Below are 24,601 nucleotides of genomic sequence, written 5' to 3'. Positions count from 1 at the left end.
AGGCAGAATCTGACACAAGCAGTAGTGACTGTTTGCAGTCATTGAAAAGAGTGTGCTGGAGTCTTCCTTTCGCTGGAGTTTTAAAGAGATAAATGCAACAGGGAGAATAAGTCTGTTAAATTAAAGTCACTTAAAATACTGCTCAACATCAGTCATGATTGTTAGGGCGGCTTGCATTGTTTTTGATGGGAGAGACTCAGGGCTGAGATGCGTTGCAAATCTGGTTCAAAGTGTGCACTACAGCAAGTTAGTCTCCAATATAAACTTTGTAAATTATTTTTTTACCTTCCCTTGGCAATCTAAAGTATACAGTCTCCATCTTTCACTCCCCAAACACCCTGGACAGGTGTTGTCCACCACCATAATGCAAAACCATTTGACCTGATAATTTACCCCGCTTTTCAATATGAAATGAGTTTGAACTGGAATTTAGCTTCTTTAATTCTTCAGCTTAGCAAAATATTGCTAATATTCATACCAAACATAAGAAACAGTGAAGTGTGTTCACCTTGCCTTATTCTTCCACTTCTAAAATAGCATTCAGAAACTACTGAAGTAATAATCTTGAAGTCGAAATCACTTTCCGGGCTGGGGTGCTATATCGAATTGTTCTGAGAAATGTTTTGAAGTGGCCTGGATAAATTACACAAGCTTCAACATTTAACGATCAAATCAAAATGTAAATTTTAATGTTCTTATTTAATGCACCTTGTTTTACTTATACACAAGCAATTATGCAAACATTAACAACTGATTTACTTAACACAAAAACATTTTCTTAAGTCAATATAGCAAGAGAAATGCTTTTTTTTCCAGTAGTATTCGAATATTATTGTCCTCATACGACAGACAGTGTGTTCTACTGAGGTTGCTTATGATCAACACTGGTGTTCTGCTCCAGTTACAGCACATCCACTAATTTCTTCTATAGCTCAAAAGAAATTTCTAATTTGCGTATGTTGGACTGCTGGCCCATGCGCCTTAAAAATCAACTTCAGTATTCAGCTTTAATTATTTGGGGTTATACAGCCTGGAACAGATGTGCACGGTGCCCAGGGTGCTCCAATTTTGCAACACATTCACAATTTAAAGAGAGGGTGCCTCTTCAAGACAGCTGGGCCCAGTGCTGAGGGGACACTAGATGTCTATCAAGAACAAAAAGAGACCCCCTCTTTCCAATTTTCCTCCAAGCCCTCATAGACAAATGTCCCAAACCAAGTACTTCTCTTACATCTAAGTCCCTGAACTCCAGTGTCTCAATAAAGTTGCACACATCTGTCAGCAAAATGTCCCTTCCCCTGATTTTCCTGTTCTAAGTCCCATGGCTGAACTGCTCCACAACACCGAGAACAAGTTTTTTGTAAGAGACCTTCAAACGATGCAGAATTTGAATGCTGCCTGGACCGTGCAAGGACAAGACTGGGCCTACTGTACTCAGGTCCACCACGAGACATCAAATAGCAAGAGAAAGCTCAGGGAAGAACTCCAACTTTGAGAGCTGCAATTCTCCACTGCTCTCCTCTTTTTCTAGGAGGCACTAATTTGCTGTAACACGAAAAAAGCTCTGCTGGTTGGCGTGCTGGTGAGACGCACCGGGTCGAACAATGGCAGCTGTAATGGAGCCGGAGCAGTGATGCTGGTAGTCCTAATGCGACTATAAAATAGGTGAATTCCCCTCTTCTAATCTAGCCCACAATTAACTAATGATCTTCCCTGTCAGGAAGAGTGTGATGGGTGCTACCCAGCTGTTCCCTGGAGCATTTAATGTTTGGGGTACACGGTATGATCTCCGTCCGTTTCCTCCTGAGAAGATGGCTGGCTGCACTCGCAGATCGCTCCGGATTCCTGGCTATCGGGGAAGGCAGCTAGGACACAAAAGCAAGGTATGAGGTTCTCGAGTTTCCAGACAAAGAATGGAGCCGACATACAATCCCATTCATGACAACCTTAGTTGTGACTGCCCATGCAAGATGACCCTTGTTACTCCAGCCCAGTCTTTTCTCCAAGTAGTCAAAGCTGCTTGGCCTTTCTGAGGACTAAGGTTGCTGAAGTCACACTTTGGGTTTCAAACAGCAGCTGATCTTGCCCCAGCCCTGGCTAAGGAAGAAAGCAAGAATTTTTTAAAATGGCAAAATGCACTTATTGCATCCATGCCAAGTAGTTTGGAAAGTTAAGGCCATATGAAAATAAGGATTAAAAGGCAATGTCTTTGTGACTTTACCTAGAGCAAGCCACGTTGCCTGTCCACCATCATGCACATTTAAGGATGCCAAAGGTGCAAAAGCTTTGACCGAGCCCACCAAGCACCCATCAAACTGGAGCTCCTTAATTCACCAAGATTGTACGTGCTGTTATCCACTTTAAAGTTCCCTCATATCCATACATAAGGATTCTTTTTTCAATACCTCGTTCTTTCAGTGAAAAATAACCCCACCACCATGTTCTGCTCTCTGTTACAACTGGTGGTGAACTAGCACCATTGCACGTAGCAAGACTTACCATGTGGTATTTATTACATCAAAAGGATGTCTATGACCTTTCTACAAAAATTACGACGTGGAATATTACAGCAGCATCTAACGTGTAGATTTTAAGTCACCTTTATAAACCTAACTGGAAACGAATCCAAACATTCAGCTGCAAAATCAAATCTCTGTTGATCCTGCAACCATGGAAGACTTTTCAGCTCTCAGTTGTAAGCTGCCTTGGATTTCCATCAAGGCAGAGGTTCAAAACCATATCCTTTCCCACCATGTTTTCTTTCTGCTGGCATTTTGTATATCAATTTTCTCTAAACTATCTGTCAAACTAGACAAGGAGTTGAGGAAATGAGGGAGTTTTTAAGTGCAAATCAGCAAATAAAATCCTAATGAATTAAGAAGCTTCAATTTGATAGGTGGTAGGGGACTCCATCAAAGTCTTTCAGTACCCTGACTTCCTTGTTTTGATCTGAATCCAGTAGATCTAGCAATGTCAACTTGGTTGGTTTGACTTCGTTTTCTTCTAAAAAAAAACCACAGCAAGATTGCACTGGACCTGACCACAATAATATTTATCAGGGTTTTTTTACTTTCTTTCCTCAATATTTATTATCCTTTCCCCAGACTTGAAACAGGAGCAACATGCTTGAAATGGTATCAAAGATGTCTAGATTTACATTACCTTATCATATTACCATACATTTCTGTATCTCCTATTGAAATGCTAAACATAATACATATAAAAATAAGCCCTGATTTCCTCTATCACTGGTCCAGTTCACCCTCACTCTCTTGTATTGAAAGGAAAAGCACTGACCCTTTTATATCGATACCAAAAAGTCCTGTTCCTACAATCAGATATTGCTGTCAGGAACAGTTTCCTGAGTCCCGCTGACTTCAGGGGCTAAGTACGGACAGTCAAAAAGCCCGAGGCTGAATCGATTCAATCTTCGCAGGTTTCTCTAAGCTGCGTAGATTGAACCAATAATGACGTGAACAGACATTCATATTTGAATCCCGAAAGGCAGCCAGATGCCTGAAGCGGCCCAGGCCAGAAGCCAAGGGCACTAAAGCACGCCTCCCTGCCTGGTGGCCACTGCTGAGGGCACCCGAATGCAGCCGAGTGCCTGACTGTGCCCCACAGACGGGAACCGTCCCTCCAGCCCAGTCAGCAGCAGGCATCTGCCCACATGGGGCCAAGCAGGGGTTTGTTTCCCACCCCGGGCAGGGTCCCCCTAGCCCTGCCAGAGGGGGAACTCCTCCCTCCGCATGGTCTGGCACCAGTTTAGCCCCACCCTCACAGGTGCGGGGAGCATGGTCCCTGCAACCAGGGGCCCTGCCAGTGGACATCAGCTGATATGGGGGGACCCCCCGCACCTGAGTAAGGGATCCCTGCCCTGGGCAAGGTCCCGGGGCCCTGCTGCCAGTGCAGAGGGGGAGTTCCCCCCCCCAGTGCAGTCCAGCCCTGGCTCGCTTCCCCGTCCCTGCACGCTTGTGGGGGTGGGACTAAGGGGTGGGAGTGGGGAATTCCCCCTCTGTACCAGTGGCAGGGCTCAAAAACCCTGCCCGGGGCAGGGATCCCCCCATGTGGGCTGATGCAAGGCACTGGCTCGGCCCCAGGCTGGAGGGACTGTCCCCCCTGCACCTGCAGGAGTGGGGCTAAACCTGGGGCTGAACCATGCAAGCCCCCCGGGCACAGCAGTAGGGCTCAAGGAAACCTGCCCAGGGCAGGGGAACCCCCACTGAAGCATGGGGATCAAGGCTGGCCCTGGGCTGGAGGGACTGCTCCCACCTGCATGTCAGTGACTCACACGGGGGGAACCCTTGCACACCAGGGACCAGGACCAGGGCTGTGGACGGGGGCTCTTCCCTCGTCTCCCCCCTAAATCAGTTAAGTCCCATCCCCTACATTCATCCAGGTCTATCTTAAACCAGTTTTGGCCATTTTGAAACTGGTTTATGTGCACTGCCTATTCTATTATAGGTTTAAACCAGTTTCTGATCACTTAAACTGGTTTATATGTAATGTCTGTCACTAGCTCAAGTGTGTTAGAGTCCCCCTCTACACGTTACGCTTAAGGCATGATTACCCAGGGAATTACACCTTAAGTTGTGACCCAGCTACATGTCCAAGCAATTAATGGTGTGATAAAACAAGCAAGAAACTGCAAAGTTACTCCACAAAAAATGTGTAATAACTTTGCCACTTGTTCTATCTATGCCATTAATGGAACATGTGGCCAGGTGCTCCCCCCTGTGGCTAGGAGCCCCATCAACTGAGGGACTCCCAGCCACAGGGCTGCACCCCCTGCTGCCGGCCCGGGGCTGACAAGGTCTGCAATGGCGGGAGCGTTGTCAGCTGCAGGGCTTGCAGCGGGGCAGCAGGGAGAACATTGCCCCCACGCTGTCCACGCTGCAAGTGCCACAGCCAGTGTCACGGCAGAGCTCACAACGGAGGCAGCAGGGAGAAAGCTGCCCCTGCTGCGAGACTCATGGGGTCTCGCTCCTAATTTACAACAGGACAGGACTAGACAGGGAATCCCAATTCTAAGGTCAGTCCCCGGGTCCAATAGTATCCTTGCACTCTAGGAAGATTTGATTCTAGACCTGATCTCACCTGTCTTTACAACAAACCTGAACTGGAATATCTAATTCAGCCATCCCCAATCCCACAGAAAACTTATGTCCAAAATCCACTCTTTTAGGACATCCTTATTTCTGCTTATTGATACAAATGAAATTATGATGGTGTTTCCAGTAAAGAAACTATGATAAGCACAATCCCCATTGATTCAATGAGGCTAATGCACTCTTTAGTTTGCTCCGTGTAATTCAGGAGAGACAGAACTCTCCCAAGATGTGTGAAAGGCAGATTATTTGTAAACTGTCCATCACAAGGACAAGGCATTTGATCACATTCATGTATTTGCCTCATAAGGGAGAAATAATCAGTTTGTATATAAGTATTTTCACCAACAATTTTGCATAAGCAAGGGCATTCATTTTGCTGGTACTAGTGGTTCATTCTCTGAGCGTTTCTTCCCTCTTGTGGTCACAAATGGCTATATTTCAATTTGTCAAACTAGTTACACATACACAGTCACTGTGAACATATATCTGCCATCTTCCAAACATGGGATATAAGTTATGACAGTGACTGAAAAATGAAAGATAAAACATTATCCTTATAGGAAATATATAATAGTGTGGGGATTGAGTCCTTTTGTCTAAAATACTGCTTCCATAACCTGGGCAGGTGATGATTTTTTTACAGCCAGCTAAAATGCAAGATTTCTGTTTTGAAATACATTTATACATTTTTTTAAAGTTAGTTTGTATTCTATTCTGGAGAAAAGCACATTGCTTTACTTTTCATGTAACCCAGAAATTCTGAACAAAAGTTTTGGGAACATCAATATAGAACATTTTGAAATTAAATGTTCCCTGCCAGGATCTTCACCTGTTGTGTTGAGACTAACAATAGTTTCAATTTAATGGAGAAGTTGCTAAGGTTCCCAAGAGACCTGCAGACACCTCTGGACTTCCAGACTTCCCACAGTTGGCTCCCTGGGCTGCCTGCTTCCTGAAATGGGGAAGTCCTGGAGCCACCCACTCCTAAAATTCATCCCATGACTTCCAAGTCCTGAGGCTAGGCTCTGTTAGGCAACCTCATCCTGAAAGGCCTCATCAGCATCGGGTTTGACTGGATTTCCAAGCTCCTCACTGCAGAACTAGGAATCAAGCCCTGGTTAGAGTTGGGGCTCCAGGCCGTTCAGATGTCTGGAAACTCTGGCACAACGGGCATTTATAGACGTGCTCTGGGGGTTGAGGGGCGCTTTAATTAGAGCAGCTCCAAGTCTCATGTATCAGCCACATGTATCAGCATCCCAGCTCGTCAAATGAGCTTTAATTAAAGTGCTCCTGCCATTTTTTTTTCAGCATGGGGATGCTGATACACAAGACGCTGGAGTCTGCTGAAGCGGAGTAACTACCATGCTCCAGCAGACTCAATTAATCAAGAGGCACTTAGGGTTACCATATGTCCCAGACATGTCCTGTTTTTTGGACCCCTGCACTGTGTCCAGGTGGGTTTTTAAAATAAGAGCAAATGTCCAGGTTTTCCGCTGTCTTGGGCTGGCTGCTTGGGGCTGGGAGCAGCAGGCAAGGGGATTGGCTGTTGGGGGTCCGGCACTCCCTGCACGGGCTTTGGCAAGCCAGGTAAACAGAGAGAGAGAGAAAGCGTGTGCATGAGCAATGCGGGAGCTGCTTGGGCAGCAGGGCTGGGGGGGCAGGGGTCTGCGGGTCAGGATTGAGGGGCACTGGCAGGGCTGGGTAGGAGGCGGGGGGCTCCAGGTCTGGAGTGAGGGGCACCGACAGGGCTGGGAGGGGGGCAGGGGTCTGCAGGTCAGGAGTGAGTGGCACCAGCAGGGCTGGGAGGGGGGCAGGGGCTCCAGGTCTGGAGTGGGGGGCACCGGCAGGGCTGGGAGGGGGGCAGGGGTCTGCGGGTCAGGAGTGAGCAGCACCACCAGGGCTGGGAGGGGGGCAGGGGTCTGTGGGTCAGGAGTGAGTGGCACCAGCAGGGCTGGCAGGGGGCAGGGGCTGTAGGTAGGGAGTGAGGGACAGTGGCAGGGCTGGGAGGGGGGCAGGGGTCTGCGGGTCAGGAATTAGGGGGACCGGCAGGGGGCCAGGGGGTTACAGATCAGGAGTGAGGGACATGGGGGACGGGACGGGTGACTGTGGGTTGGGTGTGCAGGATACTGGCAGCACCAGGGGACTGTGGGTCAGGAGTGAGGGGCACCAGCAAGGGGTGGGGGGCAGGGTATTGCTGTTTGGGAATGAGGGGCACTGGCAGACTGGGGTCAGTGGGTCCGGAGCGAGGGGGAGCAGCAGGGCTGGTGGGAGGTGGCTTGTCAGTGAGGGGCAACAGAATGGGTAGGGGCACGTCACTGCCTGCCACCATCATATTCCCTCTGCCCTCCTCCCCAGTGACAGGTGTCCTCTTTTTTGAGCCTGGAAATATGGTAACACTAGATGAGCTATTATATATTTCTGGTATAAATAATGTTTTACCTTTCATTTTCAGTTATTGTCATAACTTATATCCCATGTTTGAGAGAAGGCAGATATACATCCATAGTGATTGTATATCTGTAATACAGGGTGACGGAGCAGCCTCGCTGCACGTATATAGGTGCCCAACATGGCTGGCTTCCCCAGAGCTGCATACTCTTGAAACACTGAGGTCCCGTGTAGCGTGCCATGGGGACCCTCCCACCTTTGCTTCAGCAGGGGGTCTCTGAAATCAAGATAATTTGGGTCAAACAATTTAGGCTGAATACATCAGTATATTCTAACTAAACTCCTCTTTGGCTGAAAATTTCTCACCGATTCTGTTGTCACTTTTCCTGTAAATTATTTTCCACTACAAGATGAAGGCAACATGAAACTGGTATAGCATGCATGCAAATAAGGGCCACCTGGAAAGTTTAATTACACAATAAAGATCCAGTTCTACTGTCCCTCCAGATACAATACTCCTGTTGACTTTAATGGGCTTTTGCATGGTTAGTAATGGAGCAACAGCTGTATAAACATTAACATAAACTATATTGTAGAGAAGTACACAATATATACCAACCAAAGTGAAATCACCATAGGTGCACACTTTTGTTGGAGGTTTACACCTTAATGAGATAAAGACATCATCCATTTTACCAAGATCTGTCATGGCTCCTGCATGAGATCACTCATCTCACACCTTCTTACCAGCTGCGTCCTTGGATGCTTCAGGCAGCACGCCGAGTGGAAAGGGCGGCGATGGAATATAGTGAATCCCCGGCAGGAAGCCCGGCGGTATAAACTGAGGCAGCGGAGCGTAGTAACCTTGTCGGAAATCTCCCCCTGCGTCTGGAATCTGCACAAACATACCAAACAAAGCTCCTTCAGTGCAGATGGAGTCTCACCCGCCAAATCAAAGGCCAAACTCTGTCCCGACTTGCACTGCTCCTGAGGGCATCAAGGCCACGTCACAGCCATTGTTTTGTGACACTGTATTTAGAAATGTTTGGTTCACAGCCCCTGGCCTTGTCATTTCTGAGTCACGTGCCGTGCAACTAGGTGCTGGACCTGAGACACAAGAAGTGCGTCTTGCACGATGCTGGCATGGATCCTATTATCAAAGCCTACGTCTGTCTGTCTGTGCCTAACTCTTTATTTGCGCTCTGATTGGCTGATAAACAGCCAATCAGGGCTGGCCTTGCCCCCCCCCCACCCTGCTGCCTACAAGTAACGCAGGGGGGAGGGAGCAGGTCCGAGCCCAACGTGTGGGGGGGGGGGGCTGAGCAGGGGAAAAGCCGGCCCACCATGGGGGGGGAGGGGACAGTGGGCGTGGCCTGACACAGCCACAGCAGCAGGGAGAGGGAAAGAGTGGGCCCCTCCTCCCCTTGGGCCCGGGCCCACTCCTCCCCCACCCCCCTCCTCCACGTCGCCCCTGAGCCAGATCCTCCCATCCCCGAGCAGGCCCAACGTGGGGGGCAGGAGGAGTGGGTGCACCGTGGTGTCAGCGGTGACGGTGGGGTAGGGAGGATTGGGCCCTATGTGGGGGGGGGAAGCCAGTCTGCCGCAGTGGGGGACAGTGGGCCCAGCCCGGTCCAGCAAAGCAGCCCACTCCTCCCATCCCCCCACCTCTGCAGCGGGGAGGGGGGAGCAGGCCCAGACCCCAAGCAGCAGGAGGGAAGAGGGAGTGGGACCGGGAGGGGGGCGACCCAGGGCTCCATCCCCGCTGGCTTCCTGCCCCCCACTCTGTCATTCTTGACAGGCAATTGGCTAGTAATATTATACTATGCTTTGCACTTGATGCGACCTGCTGTTAGTTCCTGTGCTTGTCTTGGGTTATCTGAAAGCCCTAATTTCTATCATTAGAGTTTCTGAAATATGTCAAGCAAATTCTATCGTGTTGCTCTCGATCACATCTTAGGCAAAGGAGAGGCCAGAACTGACTTCACGGGTGGATGTGTGACATGGTAATTGCTTTCTTTTGCTAGATTTTTCACTATTAAATCCCTATTCCGGGGAAATCTAGAAATCGTAACTCAGGCACCACTAAAGTCAAGAAGAGGCTAGGCTGCTGGCCTCACATTTTACACCATCCATATCTGCCAACAAAGTATCTGAGTGCCTGAGTTGAAAACTTCAAGATCTGCCCCACTGTTAATGATTTGGCCCTTGTACAGTTAACAAATGCCACGGGTGCTTACTACCAAGGAGTCACACTGAAATGCTGAACTATAATATGTACAATTCTGAATTATTTGGGTATTAGTTTGCTAGTCTCCAGACAGTGCTGCCAGATTCTCACTTTCATGAGCACATGTGTTTTTATCAAAATCCTTGAAGTTGACACATTAAGAATGGCCCCTCCCCGGCCACACTAACAACTGGAAGTGTCCCTCTGTCCATACTCTCCTTCATCAACCAGGCCCCCAAGTTGGACTTTATTAACCATCATGCCCCGCCTTCCCCTTACCTTCGAAAATTTAGTCTACAAAGGAGAGGGAAAATAGAAGAGCGTAAGGCACCACAGCGACATTTCCAAATCAAAAAGTTCTAAAATGTTCCATTTTGGAACTCTGGCCAAGTTTCCATGGAAATTTTAGATGGATTTTGTGATGTGTTATACATTTGTCATTAAATATGGTACCATTTCTTTAAACGTGGTTAGGCTTTGTGCTTCCTTAGACACCACAGGCACAGACAGAAGTGACAATTTTTGCCTGATCTGGCCCCAGAAAGTGCTCTACACACGTGACCAAACAGAAGTGTACGGCTGCAGACCACTTTAAAAGGGCCCGATCTCGTGAAAATCTGAATCCTCATGCAATGAGAGTTCAGATGAACACACTCCAAAACAGCGCGTGTTCTGTAACTTGTGTCTGCGGAGCTCCCATCCTGTTGCTGCTTTCACAATGGGAGGGGGGGAAAGGAACAGATGGAGTTTGGTCTGAGGTGTTTTCAGCCAATGCTGGAGGGTGAGGGAGGTGGCTTGGAGCCCACCCCTAGGTGGGAGGGGCTCCAATCCACCCACCCCACCCTCCAGCTCCGGCTGAGGAACCCCCAAAACAAGCTCCATTTGCTCCTTTCCTCCCCTCCCATTTGGAAAACAACTCATAGCGCTTCCTGCAAAGTGCCACAAGCTGCAACGGGGAGCTGCTCTTCTGTTTGCGTCCCATGTTTTACCTTCGGTTTTGGTTTCCATTCAAAACTACAAAGTTACCATCTATATAAGCTGTGTGGTGTTCTCTCTGCTAGTCTGATCTCCCCACTACTGTGGAACCACAAGATATAACAGTTTTCTTTTCTTTTTTTCTATTTGGTAGAAATTTTCCACAGGAAAGTTCTGGCTGCTATATTTCCAGTGCCCGAGAGCAGAAGAGAAAAGTGCAGCAGGCTCACAAAAGAGCGGGCTCATCACACTGACCTACAACTGCTGCCTGGATTTATCTCACACTGCAATGTCTCACTTTAGTCTAACAGGACCCCCTAGTCTGACACAGAAACAGGATTTTCAGGCTTGGCAGGGATTGAAGGTAAGCTCTCTTTGAAGGACCTGATGTAGGAACGACAGTAAAATGGAAAAAATTAGTACAGACAATTTTATATTATATTACGGTACTTATGAAAAGATGATGGGGAAATGCTGCTGAGCCGCTTTGTAAAGTGCTTTGAGAGCTACTGAGAAAACACGCTCTACATAAGAGTTAACTGTTCCTAGTCCATTAATGTATTATTGTTCTGAGGGCCTGTGTTATGAACATTATCTGGACTACTGTATTTAAAGTGGTGAAGGAAGACATTTACTTTTCATCATTTATGTTCTGGGTTTCCCTTGTAGCAATTCTCTGACTTGGGACCAGCACAACAACAGACTCCATTTTACTTGCACGGATGTTAAGTGCTTGCCAACTGCTATTGCTAAACACTGACATTTCCTGCTCCTGCCCCTAGCACCCTGCTGCATGTTTAGCTTTGCTACCTTGGAGAGAGATGGCATTTTATTTAAATGCAAGGAAAACAGTTTTCTTTAAATCTCCTTTTAAGATTCACAAACACATTCTGTTAATTTGCAAAATCTTTTTTTTTTAATTAAAAAAATAGCAACCGAATGGCCTCAGTTGTTCGGCAGTGTCTCTTTCAGTGGACACTTCTGCCATTTCTGTCCTAACATATCATATATGCGGCAATTCGGAGGAACAGTAAAACAATGACCTGCAGTTTTAGGGTCAGACCCATCTCTCGTGTGCTGCAGTGACACAGGCCAAGCTATGTGCACTGCTCTTTCTCTGCTGCTACAGCAGGAAATCAAGACCCACAAAAAAACAGCCATGAAGCTGCCCCCAATTGCTCTTCTTAATATCATAGCCCCATGGGGCTTTGCAGCAGCAGGGAATCATAAAAGCCTTGCACTGCCTTCTCCCAACCCGCCTTCTTCCCATCTGGGTCCACTCCTTACTGCCCCAGTCTGAATCCTCCTGTCTCTTCATAGTTTCATATATGTAGGGTCGGAAGGGACCTAAGTAGATCATCAAGTCCGCCCGCTTGCCCTGGACAGGAATGAATACTGGGCTCATATGATCCCAGGTAGGTTTGAGCTCATATGATCCCAGCTAGGTAATTATCAAGCCTCCTCTTAAAGACAGCCAGGGTAGGAGCCAGCACTACTTCCCTTGGAAGTTAGTCTCTGAACTTCTGCTGTCATCAGCTTTGGACGTCAGCTCTGTCTTGGATATTTCACTGGGGAAGCCAAGAGGCGTCCCTACAGGCATTTTGGTTGCCAGCTACACTGACAGAAAGCCACACTTTAGTGGCAATTTTCCCTAAGAAACCTTTTCCTACAATGCCCTTCCATCCAGAAATGTCTTTTCAGACAATAGGAGCCGGGTGCTCAGAGCACACGCAAGATCTGGACCCTCCGGTCACAATACTTCTGATTTTTCTGGGTTGGAGCGAGACCTTTAGCACTATTATGTGTCGTGCTTCCTTCCACTTAATATATCAAGCTGCTGTTTGAAGAAACTCGTAGCCAGGGTAACGTTTCATGGTTACTTTAACAGCAAGATTGCATCCAACAGCAAAGGAGCAATATATTCAGCAGCAGTTTAAAAAAAAAAAAATCACTCCTTACCGACAGAGAAGCTGCACTTGCTGGTATGTGGCTGCTGGGAGCATGTCTGTAACCTCGGTGGAGGGGGATCCCTGCAGATGCCGGTACGCCCCTGCAGCTGGGCTGATTGATGGCAAAGCCCATGGGGAATGGGTGGTACGGGTACATACCCGAATACCCCGGGTACACTTTCGGAGGCTCTCGCTCGAGGAATTCTGGGCTAACCAGGCACTCTGGAGGCAGAGCAGGGTAGGCTGTGAAACAACCAGGAAGGAAAAGTCAAAATAAACACACCAAAAACATCACAATAAATCCAAATACTAAATAAAGACTGACGGTGCCCGATTCTATTCTTAGCCAGTGTAACGGTGCACCGAGCCTGGCCCGTTGGTTTTACATGCAGCTGCTAATCATTTTGGATGTTTTTTTAGACACTTACTACTGGGAAATTAGAAAGGCTGAAAATAAGGAGGTGAAGCAGGTAACAAAGAAAGAGTAAATGGATTCTCTTCTGCCACGCGCATCTGGAAGCAAACTGCCAGCAAACTCCTGCCTGCAGCACCTCCACCTGGAAGTGCTGCTGTAACAAGCATGAAGACAGCTCGATTTCCAGTGGCAGCAGCTGAAATATCATCCCCTTGAAGACTTGCACACCAACAACACTAATTACTTAAGCCAATGCAGGGGAACGAAGCGCCTGATGCTATCTGTCATTGTTATAGGGTTAATTTTTAGAGAGTCAGTTCCCTTTTATTATCATTTAAAACAGACCCCTCACAAGTGATCTTTCTGAGACAGGTGGAGACTCATTTACAGCGAGGCTGCCTGCAGCTTAGCCCCATCCGTACAAATTGCTCCTAGAGATTCACTAGTCTGGTGAGGCTCATGCAAATTAAAATAAAAGAAGAAAGAAACATTCACTGGCAGATCAGCTGATACTGTTAACCTCCCTTTCCTCTGGATCTGCCAAAGCATATGGTCTATCTTTGTCTGTCTTCTTGATTGCTTTTGTCTGAGGGCCCAGCCAACTCCTAGTCTGGGGTTTCAATAAGGAATGAGACTAACCCAGCAGTTCTCAACCTTCGTCGACTCAAGGCACCCCTCAGAAAAAGCCCGCTCTTAGCTTTTAATGCTTTCTCGCCTACAGAAAAACAGCAGAGCATTTCTTCCATTGCAACCAACTCAGAAAGACCACAGCAAGTCAGAAAGGTTTTAACACTACTGATTTTTATTTGCAAGCTCTGGGTCTAGTTGATGAATCGTGTGCGTGCACCTAATAGCGCTACCCTTGTGTGGCATCCCGTGGCACCCTTGAAAGGCTCCCAAGGCACCCCAGCGTGCTGTGACACCCTGCTTAGGAATCACATGCCCAAGACCAGATCGCCAGAAACAATCTGAGAGGCGACAGATGAAACCACCACGACATTTCATAGATTCACAGATTCATAGATGTTAGGGTCAGAAGGGACCTCAATAGATCATCGAGTCTGACCCCCTTCTGCACATAAATATGAAATAAACTTTACACCAAATTATTCCAGCTGAGCCTAGCCCTTATTGCAGCAACCAAGCCCAGATGCCTCCCACTGAGCTTCCCAATTCATTTGCAAGTGCTGGGCTGGGGGGCATATGGCTTTGTGCTGGACAGGATGCGTGCATATTTAAAGTCAGTAACAGCTCAGAAGAGCAATCAAAAGGTGCTGTCCTGGATACTGAGGGCTGTGCTCCCCCCACCCCACTGCCTCCTTTCCCTCCTAAACAGGGAACACAGGCCTGAATTCAGCTTTGAAACAATGAAACGACCACAGGAGCTGCCTGGGATTGTTCCTGCAGCTACAAAGTTCAGGGATGCAGCTCAGAAACTGCAAAACCAAGGTTTTGCACCAAGCACATCCCAAGTGGGGAACAGCTCAGGGCGCACTGGGCCATGGGAGGCCAGGTTGACTTCTGTTTCCCTAGACAGGTGGAAAAGGTAGCTGGACAGATGCTGATCAGACAGCCACCACGGAGAGATGTACAGACAGATGCTGAGTGACGCACAGACAGACAAAAGGAAATGGAGATGGACAGGCAGAAGCGAGCCATCTACAGTAGAGGCTAACAGGACAGATACCCCAGTGCTGTGCTGGTCCCTACCGAAGTCCCCAAAGGGCTGGGAGCCAGGAGCGTCTAGGGCCCTGCGGGTCACCATTCTGCTGCTGCTGCTGCCTGGTCCTGGGACAGCCTTGGCTCCCTCGTGCCCGACCGCGTGGCTGCTCCGATCAGAGGCGCTGGAGCTGACAGCAGGCGTCCCCCGTCCTTCGCCGTGGCCTGGGGTGCAGGGTGCAGGTAGCGACACCACCCCGGGCAGGGGATCTGGGCCCTGCCTCCGCAACGCCTTCTGGGCTGCCATGATCTTCTGACGCTCCGTGATGAGCGCGCATTTCTCGCAAGGGCACAGCTTCCAGCGGCAGTGGCCCGCGTGGCCTTTCACCGGCACCACGAAGCCGTGGTTTCGGCAGCGGGAGCACTTTGGGGTTCGCAGAGCTGCCTTCTCAGCTGCCAGCGCATCCTCGGCCTCCATGGCACTTCCAGCCAGGCAGGCACCTGACAGCCAGGCGCAGCCAGAGCTGGGAGCTGATGTACAAGGCAGGTTGGGACAGCTCTCTCTTGTACCCACAGCTATACAATGTAGCAAGTGAGGCTGCTAGGCCTTGTGCATGGGGAAAGGAGGAGCTCATTTGAGTCCAGCAACTCTGTGCTTGGGGGGCTAGGGAGGATTGTCAGCAGGAGCAGGAGGAGCAATGCTGCAAGGGCTTGCAAGAGACAGCCTTGCTCTGGAGCAAGGAAATCCTGCACATTTGTATGGTGGCTGGGCCAGCGCTACTCCAAAGGCCCTGATCTACTCTCAGACAGAGCCCTCCACTTTCCAAGAGCTGGGTGGGGAGTGGTGGGCAATGCTCTTGCTGGGGGCTGCACAAGGCACTTGTCAAATATTGTCCCTTTCCCATGCAGTTGCATGATCATAAAAGAAAAGGCTGCATGGCTTTGACCAGAAAGTAGACACAGCCAAGTCTGCAAAAACATGGCCTCTAACCCTTTCTGTGCCCGTGCCCTGCGTTTGCATGCGTAGATCGAGTAGAAGCGCACCTGATTTACACCTTTTTCTTCATGCAAGCAGAGCCTTTTTATGCTGCATCTAAGCTGCACTCTCCTGCTTTGGTCATCTACTGCCCATGGCTTCTATCATCCTTTGTAAGAAATTGCACTACCTTGAATGATTTCAGTTCCACTTTGTTTCAAATTTCAACTTTTATTGGGTAAGGGGATTGTCACCGTGTCAGCTTCTTTATTCAGTTCTTCCAAATGTTCAACCAAACCCCACGTTTACAGTCAGGCCAGAAGGCACACCTCATTCCTCTAAGTAGCTCTCTTTCCCCAAATCCTTTATACACTGGAAGCAAGCGTAGGTTTAAAATGGAAAAGGTGCCAATGCACCTGTTTCCATATTTCTTATAAAATGCCCTGTGTCATTTGTTACTGTTAGCAGTTACAAACCCACATCTTATACAGTAGCTCATCAACAGGCACATCTGAGCACCAAGCAGTGTAAGGAATGATACTGCAGATTTTCTTCCCCTCCCAAAGATAAGGGGTAATTTGGGTTTGTCGGTACCACCTCCCCAGGGCTCTTGAGAAAGCTGATAAGAAGCTCCTTCCATCCACTCAACCCTGCTCTGGATGCATTCAACTCAAAAACAAGGTGGTGGAGCTTCAAAATCTGGGAAACAAAACCCTTGGCATGACTTTACTACCTGATTTCTGGGTTTGCTGCTGAAGGAGTGCTCTCAAGAGCCCTAGGGAGGCTCTAGATCAGGGTCAGGCAATTATTTTGGGCAGAGGGCTGCTTATTGAGTTTTGGCAAGCCATCGAGGGCCACATGACAGGCAGCCCAGGGCAGATAAATATTAATTTTCTAAATTTTTTAGGGGCCTCGCAGGCCGGATAGAATGACCCAGCAGGCCGCATCCAGCTCCTGGGCCGCATTTTGCCCACCCCTGCTCTAGAGACAGGTCCCATGATTTTGGCCTTCGGACTGACCTGAAGCCTGTAATTTCGCCCTGTGAAAAGAAACCTGTTCAGAATGAAACAATCTTTAACTGCAAAACAGTTGGCTAATTTTTCATCCATTTCCAGGGAAACAAGGGACAAGCTGAAGTACTTATCTCAGCTGTTTCAAGAGTACATTAATGATGAACTGGCCTTGCTTTAAAGTCATGTTGAAAAATCCCCTCCAGTGGAGGAGGCCCTCTGCATAGTGTAGGTCATAAGGGGTCAGATCTTAATCAAAACTGTTGACTTGAAACTCAGCTACTTAGGACAAGATTTTGGAAAATTCCCGTGTAACTTTGGAGTGTGAGTACCATTGGCTTTCGGGGGCGCTCGACTTCCAAAGGTAATCGCTTCGACCCAAGTCCCATGTTCAAATCCTCAAAGTATCCTAACTCTCATTGATTCCAGCCCTATTCAATTTTTATTTTAGGTGCCCAAAAGCCTTTGAAAATCTCACCTCACCAAAGTCACTTAGTCACTTTTGAAAGTTATTATCCGTAGGCCTCAAGGCAGGAAAGTACCTGACACAAGTGGTTGACTTGAGTTCAGTTAGACTTAAAGCTCACAATGTCCTGAATTGCTGCTATTTTGACTCAGGGCCTTAGAGAGATGGAGAATACTTCTTCAGCCACTCTAAAAACTAACTATACTCTCTATTAAATGTAAGTTGTTGGCAGATTCCAAATGACATCTCCCAATGTCATTGCTAGATGTAGCATGCACTTGCACATTTATCTGTAAAATTAAATCAGATAAACAACATCCTTCTAGGTAAAGGTTGTTATATCTTCCCTGAGATGCCTAATCCATTCATATTCCATCAGACACAGGGTAGGTGAGTTATATGCATTTGTTATAGTAAATTTTGTCCCAGAGCCACATCATATTAATATTGAGGACCTTTAAGCAAGCATATATTGTTTTTTATTCTTGTCTCTCAGGACCAAAACAGCAACTGTGGACACTGATAGTTTCTGCATAAATGATCCCTACTTTTGAAAGGTACCTGCATTTGGTTGTGAACATTTGTCATCGTAGCATGCAGGAATTATTATACCTTCCATATCATTTGTCTCTAACTTGTCTAGACTGGCTTTCTTTAAAGACATGAGTTTTTATTTCACTAGTAAGATGAATACTTTTGCAGGCAGTTTGAGAAGTGCTGCTATTCCCAGTCTGCTGTTCTTTTATATATAAATTTTAGTTAGCTGCCCTATCGCACAGCATTAAGATTGCTCAGCAGAGCAGATGTGCACAATTTATCAAAAGAAATCTTGATTCCCTGTGAATAAAGAAAGTTGTTCTGGCTTAAAGTCTATGACACCATTCCTTTGTCCACTTTTAAAGAACAATTAAATGCAATAAGGAATCTATTTTCTCCAGAATTGGTTTTTAAAATATCTTGGATGAAATATAGAAGAAGTATCGCATTATCTACATGCAGGTAGCATTTTGTAATAAAATAGTTTGCAAAATAGTTTGTCAGGTCAGGTTCACCCATCTCTGTAATTTACAGTAGCCTGCTAACTTCGGCTCTAGAACGTAGCCAAGGGAAGTCCAGCTTCTCCCTGTACGGGTGACCATACGTCCCAGTTTGGCCGGGACAGTCCCAGATTTCATAGGCCAGTCCAAGCCAGTTGGTGAAAATTCAAACAAAAGTCCTGGAATCGGCCACCTAGGCAGAGGCAGGTGGCACAGGGTGCAGGGCAGTGGAGCGGCATGGTGTGCCAGGTGGGCAGGCAGGCACCGGGAGCAAGGCAGGCAGACTGCAGTGATGCCCAGCCCAGCCCCTGCCTCCAGCCACTGCTCAAGTGGAGCCAGGCCAGGTATATGTGGGCAGGGCAGCACCTGCTCCGGTCAACATGCCTTGCTCCTGCATAGCAGCAGCGGTGCCCGCTCGCCCACTTGCCAGAAGCACCATGCTGTTCCACCTCCCTGCCAGACCGCACCCCACGCTCCTGCCCGCCTGCCTCTGTCTCTGCCTGCAGCAGTGCCACTGACTTGGAGGGGGAGAGGGGGTGTTCTTCCTTCATTTGAAACTCAGCGTCCTGGGTTTCCTTAAAAATAATACGGTCACCAAATGTACGGTCTGTACAACTAATGGTCATTTTGCTCTCTCCGAGACTTCAACACACTCTATTCTGTCTGGTCAGTTTATTTTGAACATCAGGTCTTGGCATCTGCACGTCGAACTAGCTGTTCTAATTAGGCTGTCGGTCTTTACTGTATGTCATTTATTAGCGTGTTTGGGATAGAAAGAGATCACCAGCAAAGTCCCAGCTTCCAAGTGCTCCATTTAGCCATGCAGTTGAGGTGGACACCCACCAGAGACCTGTCACAGAGCCACCCATTCAGACTGAACAACCAGCCCTTTTCCCTAGTCTGGCAGGGAGGTGACTTTACCCTCCCAGGCCTTGGTGGGTATTTTTACACAGCTGCATTCAGTGAAACACTGACTTTTATTGTGACAATTTCATAATATCAACCAAAATTCAAAAATTGTTCAAAAGGCCTTTCTAACCCCAACTCATCCCTGTCTCATTGCTTCCTTATACTCCTGCTCATCTGTGTTCATCTGTTGCTGCTTGGGCCGTGTCTACATGAGATGCTGACTGCGTGGTTGTTACTCCCCGCAGGTGGCAGTGCTGGGGTGGAGACAGGGGTCTTGGCTGGCCCGAGACCCAGGATTTTGTTTGCCTAGGGGCCACTAAAGGGTTAATCTGGCCCTGGTCCCCAAACAGCTTTTTGGTGATGCTGACTGCACAGTATCTCATTACTACTGCGCAGTAGCATCACATCACGCTTCATGCCACACAGCATTACTTCACAGTAGTAACGAGCTGCTGTACTGCACAGTAGTGATGAGCTACTGCACAGTCAGTGTCTCGTGTAGACGCAGCCATGGCCTACCTGAGCCTACAAGGTCCATTCCCATAGTGCGGGAACCATGGCTAGCACCCCAAATCCCGCTGCCTCTGTCTGCCCAGCTCATAACAGCAGGTATCCATTTAGACCTGGGGCAGCTGCGAGCAAGGCTTGTGCTCCTGCCTTTAACACTGCAGCAAGACACATTAACTATTCTTGCACTCTCCCCAAGACTAAGATGGTAATTCATTACAATTATCATGTTGGGTCAAGTCTTTTTTTGTTCTTTCCATACAACTCCATAGGCATCATTCCTTACACTGCTTGGTGCTCAGATTTGCCTGTTGATGAGCTACTGTATGAGATGTGGGTTTGTAACTGCTAACAGTTGTATGGAAACAGCTCCATAAACTCCCTCACTCCATAAAGTCCTGGCCTGTACCTAGACAGACCTTTCAGGGATGAATCCAAATTCATAATGGATACAAATAATAAAGTGCTTTGCAATATCTTCAGAGTACAGAATCTCCCAGTTTTGCTGGCTGCTAATATAAAACCTCTTAACATAACTCTTTAATATGCAAATCGTAGAAATGAAGGGCTGGAAGGGGCCTCGAAAGATCATCGAGTCCAACCCCCCTGCTTTGGGGGTCACACACGTGGGACTGTGGGAAAGATCCTTTGCAGGCGGAGGTTGAAGTAGCGCCATGCATTCGAGAAAAATTGTTCTAGTTCTCCGGTTCCCACCAGTGGTACGCAGACCGCCTGTCAGCGGTACGTGTTGACAGATGTATTATAATTACTTTATATGACAACAATGTGCTGGTGGTACTTAAGGATGAACTGAAATGTTTGCTGGTGGTATTTAAGATTGTATCATTTTAAACTGGTGGTGCATAATCTGTCCGAGTTTGGGAACCGCTGTTTACATCAGCTGAGAGCCGTTCCCAAGCATCACCTGGAAGCACTGATATAAAGAGACATAAAAAACTTGAAGAAACTCTCCCACCATGACCTTCAAGTTTAATCCCACCCTGCCTCAGCCAGGGTGCCCCAGTGCAAAGCTCTCCAGGTCCAGATGGCTACCGGATGTGGTAGGATAACAACGAGTCGCCTGTCAATCAACTTTCAGCCTTGAGGAATAAACACATTTTTAATGCGGAGTCCTCTTCTCCTTCCTCTCAGCTATAGTTCTTGTCATTTTTCATTAGAAAAGAATAATGTAAAATAGATTAGAAATGCTCCCAACTGGCAAGAAGGGACTTTATGCAGCACTTGCAGCGTATGGAAGGCTGACGATTTAGCATCATCTTTGCTTAGGACCTGTTTGCCTCTGTAAGTGTCAGCAAACCCAGAGCAATGCTGTGCATGGGTCGGTGGGCAGGTAGCTGCAAGACCTCGATGAGCATCAAACGTGCTTGCTGCAGGCAGGATTCCAGCTGGGAACATCAGCACTGCTGCGTGCCCCACGCCTCCTTACTTCCACTCTTCTGACCTCTTCACAAATATTGTCCCACCAGCTAGAAAGCATGAAATGGCCAAGCAACCAGAAAACCTTCACGCCCCTCACTTAGCCCTTCCTATTTATTGTCAGACACCCTTTTACCACCCCATCTTCTCGATGCATATAATAATAAGGTAGAAAAAGCCCCTCCAAGATATGCTGCAGGAAACAATCTGAGAGGAGGACAGACTTGATGTCCCTAGGAGTTTTTCCTCTCTACCATCCATTTTCTACTCCTAAATGAAAAGCAAAGTTTCAGCCCAAATAACTTCAGCTGAGTTGAGTACGTGCTGCAGGAATCCAGCTCAAGAGACCTCCTTTTCTTTTTTATGTTGCCACTATAAAACACTGCCTTTGGAGAACCGCGACAGATATTTTCCAGTTGATTTGTAGCTGTTGATTTATTTTTTCCTGTTATTTTTCATGGGACGGGGGTATCTACAAATGTAAAAATAATAACAGCGAAGAAGAAAGTGGGTAATCAGGGCTCCGCCACCACCGCAGATTGATTTCCCTCTGAAGCAAGGATGAGTTGCTTGTTTCCATCTTTGTAACAATGAAGCATGCCCTTGAGCTGGATTCTGCAGCTACAAAGTCCCTGAGCATGACGTGGAAACTGCAAAAACAAAATAACTAGACACTGAAGACAGAATGGATCCACCTGCCAGCAAGCCTTCCTCAGCATAGAGAGATGGAGGGAGACAGAGAGAGATTCACAGTACTAGAAAGCAGGCCACCTGGGACTTACAGAAGTTACAAGGGTATTAAAGAGCCAAGAGATATAATCAGAGCTGCTACCCGACCGATAGCAAGAGAGAGAGAGAGATTTGTGCGTTGTCATAAAACCACAGTCTAATGCATCACAGTTGATAGAAGTACATGAAAAATAAGGTGCTGCACAGAAGAATAAGGCATGAAACCATGAATTATTATCTTAAAACTTGCAAAAAAAAAGAAAAAAGAAAATCTGACTGTGTTTCAGAGCTGGTTAGCTTGACCATCTCTAGAAAACAAAGCTACAAACTCATGTCACAAACACCCCAGCCAAGTATTGACATTATACTGTTACTGGTAAAAGTGATTGGAAACTGGTCTATGCTCATAACAGAACAGAAACTTGGCATGTGTAGACTGGTAAAATGGCAGAACCGAGTCTAAGATATGCCCCCACCGAAGGGCAAATGTGTGTTGTGTTCGCTACCAAGCTAAACTGCACCACTTACAGAAAACCGTGTAACTTAGACCCACACCGGCTCGGGCTTTTGGAGGGTTTGTACCTAGCCCCCAAGAACCGTGGGACCCAACTGCCCTTTGTGGTGGTTGTGCTGCTGGAGAGCGTGATCTACACAGCTGGGACTCCTGTGGGCACATCTCTCTCATTCTCCTCTGCAGCGGGGCTGTCTCCGGCAGTCATTCATTCTGCTTGAAGACCCCTCGGAAGCACGAGTGCTTTGGGCAGCTTCAATAACCCTCGGTTCTCTGTTGTGCGCGCGCCCATTCTCCCTCTCGGTGTGGCAGCAGGGTCAAATGAACTAGATGCCCAGCAGCAACACTCTTCACGCATCTAGTGCACAAATGTAACCTATCTTCCTGAAAAGCTCTTACACTCATGCTCCATTTCTCCCCCGGCCTTGCATATGCATATTTAAAATAAAGAAATGAAGTACAAGGTCAGAAGCAATGAGAAGTTATTGCCACCTGCAAACTATTTGGTGTCCCGCATGCAATGGTCTCAGTCACTTTCTGCTGTGTTATCCGACCGCCTCACAAAACTAGTCCACAGCAATTTGCCTTTGCTGACACCCCGACACTTTATGGATGCAACATGCTTCTCTGAAGACAGGAGTAGCTCTTCTAAAAATACTTAGAGCCTTTGATTCATAGAGACTGATTCTTCATCGCGTGCATTTTAGGGCAGTTTCCGAGCCGCTTTAAATTAACCCTGGCCACAAAAATGGATCACAGATTTCAGATGCATATTCAGATTTTTCTGGATTCAAACATTTGTGAAAACCTTCAAAAGTTTCATAAATGTCATAGACATTCGGGCTGGAAGGGACCTCGCGAGATCATCGGGCCCAGCCCCCCGCACCAGGGGCAGAAAGTCAGCTGGGGTCACAGGATCCCACAAAGATAAACATCCAAATGTTTCTTAGTCCAGAGTAGGTGCTTGCACCACCTCTGGAGGGAGTCTATTCCAGGGCTCGGACAGTAAAGAAGTTTTTCCTTATGTCCAGCATAAAACAGTCTTGCAGGAGTTTGTGACCATTGGACCTTGTCATCCACTGGGGCGCTCTGGTGAACAGATGTTCCCCCAGATCCTGATGCACACCCCTGATGTACTTATAGGCTGCTACTAGGTCACCCCTGAGCCTGCACTTCTCCAGGCTGAAGAGTCCCATGTCTTGCAGCCTCTCTTCATAAGGCCTGTTCTCCTGCCCTCTGATCATGTGCATGGCACTCCTCTGTTGAAGGATTTCTGCTGCACAAAGGAAGCTTATGATCTTAACTAGCATACCAAGCAGAGGTAAGGGATTCCTGCTTTCACCACTGTACCGAAGTAGTCAATCCAACAACATCTGTGGGGCTGGTGTACTTAAAGGATGTTATTAAAGGCACAATGCGCTGCATGTTGAATTATGAAAACCAGGTAAGGTCACGGGGTGCTTCAGAAAGGACATTACTTTACAGTCAGAGCTGCCAGGCTCTGGAACGGGCTCCCAAGGGAGCTGGTGCTCTCTCCTACCTTGGGAGTCTTTAAGAGGAGGCTGGACAGAGATTTGGCTGGGGTGATATGGCCACGGCACCCGTTCCTGCCTGGGGCAGGGGGTCGGACCTGATGATCCGTTTAGGTCCCTTCTGACCCTAAGCACTATGAAACTATGAAACTATGACTACAACAGACCACTACCTTCTGTCTGGCAAGCAGGAGCATCCTGGTAGGACCTGTCATGTCTGTGGGACCATGCCCTCAGACCTGTTAATTCCTTGGGCCTGGCTACTGGATTCACAGCTGGAGTGGCTGGGAGCTGTCTCTCACATAGATTTCATAGATCCATAGAAATTAGGGCTGGACAAGACCTCGCAAGATCATCGGGTCCAGCCTCCTGCCCCAGGGGCAGGAAGTCAGCCGGGGTCAGATCCCCCCAGCAAGATAAGCCACTTCTTAATGTATAATAGGCATCTTAAGCATTTCACCATGTTGCCCACGGCTACGCTTCAGGAACTTGGAGGGGCTTTCCCCTCTTATGTACACCTCTGCTGAATATGCATCACTTAACGTGTATAATCCCCCTGCATGCCTTTCTGCTTGCATTGCCCCTTCCAGTTTCCCCATACCCTTCTCATAGTCTCATGGCTGTTTGGCTGACTGGCTTTGCCCCACTTGAGCTTCCTCTCGTTCCTTCCCTCTAATTCCCTCATGTCTCAAGTTTCCCCACATCTTCCCCATCACAAGGTGCTCCTGCCTAGACCAGGACCCTCCCGCCCAACCCGTCCAGG

General features: G+C 47.8%; 1 protein-coding gene across 1 annotated transcript; it reads right to left on the bottom strand.

Annotated features, from left to right (window-relative positions):
* Positions 1-659: 659 nt before the first annotated feature.
* Positions 660-15,287, bottom strand: DMRTB1 (DMRT like family B with proline rich C-terminal 1). Its single transcript, XM_006268747.4, has 4 exons — positions 14,776-15,287; positions 12,661-12,893; positions 8,247-8,394; positions 660-1,865 (listed from the first exon to the last, which is right to left on the bottom strand). Exons 1-4 carry the CDS (start codon positions 15,200-15,202, stop codon positions 1,762-1,764), a joined length of 912 nt encoding a protein of 303 aa, XP_006268809.1. The 5' UTR covers positions 15,203-15,287; the 3' UTR covers positions 660-1,761.
* Positions 15,288-24,601: the final 9,314 nt, after the last annotated feature.

The sequence above is a fragment of the Alligator mississippiensis genome, chromosome 5, assembly GCF_030867095.1.
Source record: "Alligator mississippiensis isolate rAllMis1 chromosome 5, rAllMis1, whole genome shotgun sequence".
Lineage (NCBI taxonomy): Eukaryota > Metazoa > Chordata > Crocodylia > Alligatoridae > Alligator > Alligator mississippiensis.
The sequence above is the reverse complement of the archived record's forward strand: the minus strand, read 5'-3'. Positions and strand labels throughout refer to the sequence as shown.

Coding starts and splice junctions, on each gene's coding strand:
- DMRTB1 (XM_006268747.4), bottom strand. CDS start 15,202: ATGGAGGCCGAGGATGCGCTGGCAGCTGAGAAGGCAGCTCTGCGAACC. Junction 12,894..14,775: donor CCAGCCCTTTGGGGACTTCG/GTAGGGACCAGC, acceptor GTTGTTTCACAG/CCTACCCTGCTCTGCCTCCA. Junction 1,866..8,246: donor AGCATCCAAGGACGCAGCTG/GTAAGAAGGTGT, acceptor TTTGTGTCCTAG/CTGCCTTCCCCGATAGCCAG.